The following is a 6,559-nucleotide window of genomic DNA, read 5'->3' on the forward strand; positions in this document are numbered from 1 at the left end:
AACTCGTCAATCACCTTGAACACCAACTCTACAGCAAGCACCGTAACCTTGAAATCGAGCTAGATTCCATATTCTCAACTTGCACTCAAGATACAGCAGTACAGTTACGAGACACTGCCAAACAGACGAGGCAACAGAACTACTCCACCTACATGCACACCAAGAACAAGAAACTGGAGAAATTTGGCATTACCACCAGTAATATCTGAGTCTCCCGGTACCACAATTGAAAGTGGTACCACCACAGGAAAATCCATCGTCAGTTTTTCTGACCAGACCCTTCAACCAGACGAGATCAAAGTTCTCAGCCAAGGACTCAATTTCTGCCCCACCACCAAAACGGACCCCAATGTATCTGCTGCGAGACCAGAGGAATTCATCAGACGAATAAGACTCCGGGAATTCTTCCAAGATGTCAGCAGCGAGCCCAATGAGACAACCAATGAATCGGATCAGTTGACAGAGAGATCCATGGGGCAGCAGGCAAAGAAGGAGTCGAATTGGACCCCTCCAGGGGGCTCGCACGCTCTGTCTCTCTCCCCTTCCCTCACACTCTGTCTCTCTCTCCCCCTCAAACTCACACTCTCTCCCCCAAACACTCTCTCTCTCTCTCCCTCACACTCCCTCGCTGTCACGCTCGCTCTCTCTCTCACCCACACTCTCGCTGTCTCTCCCTCTCCCCCTCACACACACTCTCTCCCCGCTTCTCTCACACACGTGAATCTATGGGTAAATTTGTATTTGCAGATACATTCCATTTTGTTCAAAATGCACACAATTTATAGACAGCCAACGTGGCATTTTATAAGTTCCTGCTTTAGAAATAAAACCAGTCTGACTCCAAACCAAAACGCAAACAGATTCTAAACAAGGCCTCATACTTAACATGCATTGTCTGACCTAAAATGTCATCTCTTCTTTACACTGATAAAATCTTTAGTTCTTTCAGGTCAGTGACTTGTAAGGAATTCAGGGATTTACATATACATATTAATCAATTAAAAACTTCAAACTGATTAAAGGTTTAACAGCATCTTAGATTTGTTTAGTACATCATCAATCATGGTATGAACCTTTGATCTTTTACTTAAATTTGTGTCTGATACTACCTCTCTCACTAACATCTGAAGGAGGAGTGAGGCTCCGAAAGCTTGTGTTTTCAAATAAACCTGTTGGACTATAACCTGGTGTCGTGTGATTCCTGACCTGATCTGACAGTAGTCAGACTAAGAAAAAGGACACTTGCAAAACTCCAGTCTCCTGTGAGTATTAAATATTGCTAACGTACAGCTAGATAGACCAATGATGACACCAGATTTGGAGGTGGTTAGTCAATATTAGGGAGGATGGCAACAACTCACAGGAGGGCATGAACATACATGTGGAATGAGCAAATATTTATCAAATGAACTTCAATACAAATATGAGGTGATACATTCTGGAAGGTAGAATAGTGGAAGCAAATCTGTATGGAGTAGAGGAACAAAGACATCTCAGAGTACAAAAAATTCAGAGACTTGGAGATGCAGGTATACCGATCATTAAAATGTAATCAACAGATATAAAAATAATCAAGAAAGCTAATGGAATGCTCCTCTTTATATCTAGAGGAATAAAATACAAAACAGTAAAAGCAATGAAACAGCTACAAACTAAGCAGCAGACTTTATTTCTTTCGGGATAGAATTGAAAAGTAGGGAAGTTATGCTAAGTCTGTATCAAAACTTGGTTAGACCAGACTTGAGTACTGCATGCAGTTCTGGTCACTGTAATATGGAAAGGATATAGAGGCACTGGTGTGGATCCAGAAGTTTACAAGGATAATACCAGGAATATGTGGGTATACACTGAAAATATTTCCTGTCATAGGGGACAGCATAACAGACATTATCAATCTAAAGCAGTCACCAACAAATCCAATGGGGAATTCGGAAGGAACACTAAGTGTAGTGAAAATGTGGCATTCGCTGCCACAGGAAATGGCTCAATATCATTGATGCAGTTGAGGGAAACTAGACAAGCATCTGAGAAAGAAGGTTAGAAGATAACAGAGACAGATTTAGATGGTGGAAGATAGAGGAAAGCTCAAGTAGAATGTTAATGCTGGTGTAAATGGTTAGTCCAAAGAGCTAGTTTCTGGACTGCATATGCTATGTGACCCTGCATTGATATGTGGCAGTTGGAAAGCAAGCAAACCATCAAAAACGTGAGTAGACCGACCTTCCTGTTGCACACTGGACAGGACATCATTTGTCTGTACAGTAAGGGCTTTACAACCTAATCTTTAATGAGTTACAATATTTGCCAAAAGAACCAAAGGAGCAATGACAATTTAGTTAGCGCCTTTAATGTAGTGAGCATCCCAACACACTTCACAGGAAACCTGACAAATAAAATTCAACACTGAACCACAAATGGTGCCAGTTGACCAGAAGCTTGCTCTGAAAGGTTAGCATTAAGGCATTCTTTAAAGGCTGGAAATGAGTTATTGAGGGAATTCCAGAAGACACAGCCTTTTCAGCTTCTGGTCAACTGGCACCATTTGTGGTTCAGTGTTGAATTTTATTTGTCAGGTTTCCTGTGAAGTGTGTTGGGATGCTCGCTACATTAAAGGCGCTAACTAAATTGTCATTGCTCCTTTGGTTCTTTTGGCAAATATTGTAACTCATTAAAGATTAGGTTGTAAAGCCCTTACTGTACAGACAAATGTCCGGTCCAGTGTGCATCAGGAAGGCCGTAGTTGCAGCAAGGATGCTCAAGAGGGCAGGATTAGAGGAGTGCACAGATGTTGTAGGCTTATGGGTGTATGAAGGTTGTAGATGGTGACAGTGGAGGAGAATTCTTCAAACAGCCAGTGTTGATCAGTGAGCAAATGATATTTATTTCGTGCGGAGAGATGTTGTGATCTGGAATGCACAACCTAAATGGTGGGTGAAAGTTGGTTCTCTCACAACTTTTAATTTAATTGCACATACTGTTAAGGGAAACAAATGATTTTATTTTGAAAACTGAGTGGGACTAATTGGTTAACTTTTTCAAATTACCACAAGAGAAATGATCAGTGGCACTCTATAGGGAGTGTTAAGCCAAATCAACAATTTGATTTAATCACAGCTGATTTGGGGATTTTTATTCCAATTTCTCACTCACTTCCCACATCCCTGGATTCCCTGAGAGCCAAAAACCAGTCTATATCATCCTTTAAAATATTCAACATCGAAGCAGCAAAAACTGTCTCGAACAGAGAATGTCAAAGATTCACAGCCTTTTGAACGAAGTATTTGTTCCTCGTCGCTGTCCTGAATGCTCAGCCCTTTATCATGAGGCTGTGGCCCATTTTCTAGATTCCATTACCCATAAAACCACTTCTCAGTGTCTACGCTGTCAAGCCCCTTCAAAATCTTGTTTATTTCAGTTAGATCGCAACTCATTTCTCTAAACTCAATTGAATCAAGGCGAAATTTACTCAGCCTCTCATCAAATGACCAAGTTGGTGACCCTTTGCTATAATCCCTCAAAAACAGGTATGGAATGAGCTGCCACAGGAAGAGGTGGAGGCAGGTACAATTACAGCATTTAAAAGGCATGTGGATGGAGACCAAGACTTCACAAGTTATTCCAGCCCAGGATCGATGGGCCACATGACCTCCTGTGCTATTAAGATTCGATAAATGCAACTATTCAGAGGACAGGTGTATTTAATTTTTTTTTTGCTTGTAACTCGTGAGAATTACTTCAGTCGCATTATCAAGTGATCTAACTTGTCTCTCCTGGTCCCGGAGAACTCTGCAACCTTTTCCTGACAGCTGTAGAACTGGAATGTGGGCATGCAGCTGATACCAGCAGCTCGGGCCAGGTCTTCCGACTCATCCACATCCACCTCCGCGAAAATGACATCCCGGTACTGCTCAGACCTCGTGCGGAAGAAGGGCTTGATGTTGGAGCAATTGTTACACCATCGCGCGGCGAAGAATACGACGATCAGGGTCTCCTCCTCTTCCCGCAGCAGTGTATGGAACTGCTTCCGTGTCCTAATGTGCCTCACGACCATCTTGCTACCTCTTGACAACTCTGAGGTTGGGCCAGTGCAGCATCCCACCGCAGGTCTCCCTTTCAGCCCCTCCCCGATAGTGACGAAAACCAACGTCGTTGCAAGCCACGCCCACGACTTGCAGCCAATAGCTCCCTCTGATCAACTGGAAGAACCTAAATGTTGACTTCCCGCCTAGTTGATCCCTGACCAGAGCTCGGTTAGGATGGTAATAAGCCGCGGTGAGAATATGTGACAACAGGGCTGGAAACACAAGTGCTAGAGATTTCATCAAAGAATGACATAGTTGAATCAATGAGTGACAAAGAACCAATCAAGAGACGCCCCTCTTTTGATTGGTTCTGTGTTCCCAGTGGGCAGCCCAATGGGAATACGCAGCAATGTTTCTGGTTGTTAAGGTCGCCTTTGATTGATACATCCTTTTATGACATCATGTGAGGATGCCCATTGGCCAGTCAAGTGTCAAAGTTCTTGACTGCAGTCATTTGGCAATCTTAGAGTCACAGAGCTGTTCGGCACGGAAAGAGAGTCCAACTCGTCCATGCCGACCAGATATCCGAAATTATTCTAGTCCCAATTGGCCCATATCCCTCTAAACCCTTCCTATTCATACACCCATCCACATGTCTTTTAAATGTTGTATTTATGCCAACCTCCACTACTTCCTCTGGCAGCTCATTCCAAGCACACGCGCACACAGACACACCACCCTCTGTGTGAAAAAGTTGCCCTTTAGATCCCTTTTAAATCTTACCCCTCTCAACTTAAAGCAATGCCTCTAGTTTTGGACTCCCCCACTCTGGGGAAAAAAGACCTTGGCTAACCACCCTATCCACGCCCCTCATGATTTTATAAACTTCTATAAGGTTATCCGTCGGCCTCTGATGCCCTGTCCTAACCAATGTCCTCTATAGCTGCAACATGACCTTCCAACTCCTAAAATCAATGCACTGACCAATAAAGGCAAGCATACTAAACACATTGTTCACTATCCTGTCTACCCGGGACTCCACTTTCAAGGAACTATGAACCTGCACTCCAAGGTCTCTTTGTTTGGTGATACTCCCCAGGACCTTACCATTAAGTGTATAAGTCCCATCCTGATTTACCTTTCCAAAATGAAGCACGTCACATTTATCTCAGTTAAACTCCATCTGCCACTCGGTCCACTGATCCATCTGTTCAAGGTCCTGTTGTACTATGAGGTAACCTTCTTCATTGTCCATAATACCTCCTATTTTGGTGTCATCTGCATACTTACTAACCATACCTCCTATGTTCACATCCAAATCATTTATGTAAATAACAAAAAGCAGTGGACCCAGCATCATTCCTGCAGCACACTGCTGGTCACAAGCCTTCAGTCTGAAAAGCAATCCTCCACCACCACCCTCTGTCTTCCACCTTTGAGCTAATTCTGTATCCAAGTAATTAGTTCTCCCTGTATTCCAGTCTACCTCTTACAAATCTACCATGAGGAACCTTGTAGAATGCCTTACTGAAGCCCATATAGATCATGTTCACCACTCTGCATTCATCAATCCTCTTTGTTGCTTCTTCAAAAAACTCAATCAAGTTATTGAGACACAATTTCCCATGCATAAAGCCATGTTGAGTATCCCTAATCAGTCCTTCCCTTTCCAAATACATGTAAATCCTGCCCCTTAGAATTCCCTCCAACACCTTGCCCAGATGACATCAGGTTCACTGGCCTATAGTACCTTGGCTTTACCTTGCCACCTTTCTTAAATAATGGCATCATGTTAGCCAGCCTCCAGTCTTCTGGCACCTCATTGGCTATCGATGATACAAATATCTCAGCAAGGGGTGCAGCAACCATTTCACTAACTTCCCACAGAGGTCTAGGGTACACCTGGTTGGATCCCGGGGATTTATGTGTTTTAAAATGTCCAGCATCTCCTCCTCTGCAATATGGACGTTTTTCAAGAAGTTGCTATTTATTTTCCTGCATTCTCTATCTTTCACATCCTTCACAGTAAAAACTGATGCAAAATACTCTTTTAGCATCTCCTGCAGTTCCAAACATAGGTGGCCTTGCTGATCTTTAAGGGGTCCTATTCTCTGCCTAATTCCTCTTTTGTCCTTAATGTATTTGTAGAGTCCCTACATTTTCCAAAACAGCATACTTTTTTGAGATGGGGATAGTCACAGGAGATTCCTGCACTACCTGTCTACCTCTCCAACCTTTCCTGGAGGTAACCCATCTGCCTGACTGTATCTGCGGCTTTTGTCCTTTCCTGCAACTGCCATCCATCACACCCCACAGCTTCTGTAAATTCCTCGTTGCCTCTAACTGCTGGTGCAACTGACCCATACAATCTGATAAGATTCGCAACCAAACACACTTCCTGCAAATATAATCATCAGTAACCTGGAAACTCTACCTAATCTCCCACATCTATTAAAGGCCATCTTTGCACCTTAACAATCTACAGTCCCAGAAATTAGCCCAGTCTTACTGTTCTAAAAACGCTGCTCCAGGCTAAC

General features: G+C 43.2%; 1 protein-coding gene across 1 annotated transcript; it reads right to left on the reverse strand.

Moving 5' to 3' along the window:
• Positions 1-3,680: 3,680 nt before the first annotated feature.
• Positions 3,681-4,235, reverse strand: LOC109926917 (thioredoxin-like). Its single transcript, XM_048618368.1, has one exon. It carries the CDS (start codon positions 4,049-4,051, stop codon positions 3,731-3,733), a length of 321 nt encoding a protein of 106 aa, XP_048474325.1. The 5' UTR covers positions 4,052-4,235; the 3' UTR covers positions 3,681-3,730.
• Positions 4,236-6,559: the final 2,324 nt, after the last annotated feature.

The sequence above is a fragment of the Rhincodon typus genome, chromosome 39 (assembly GCF_021869965.1).
Source record: "Rhincodon typus isolate 14 chromosome 39, sRhiTyp1.1, whole genome shotgun sequence".
Lineage (NCBI taxonomy): Eukaryota > Metazoa > Chordata > Chondrichthyes > Orectolobiformes > Rhincodontidae > Rhincodon > Rhincodon typus.

What these genes read in the sequence shown, in the direction of transcription:
- LOC109926917 (XM_048618368.1), bottom strand. Translation starts at nt 4,051, where the DNA reads ATGGTCGTGAGGCACATTAGGACACGGAAGCAGTTCCATACACTGCTG.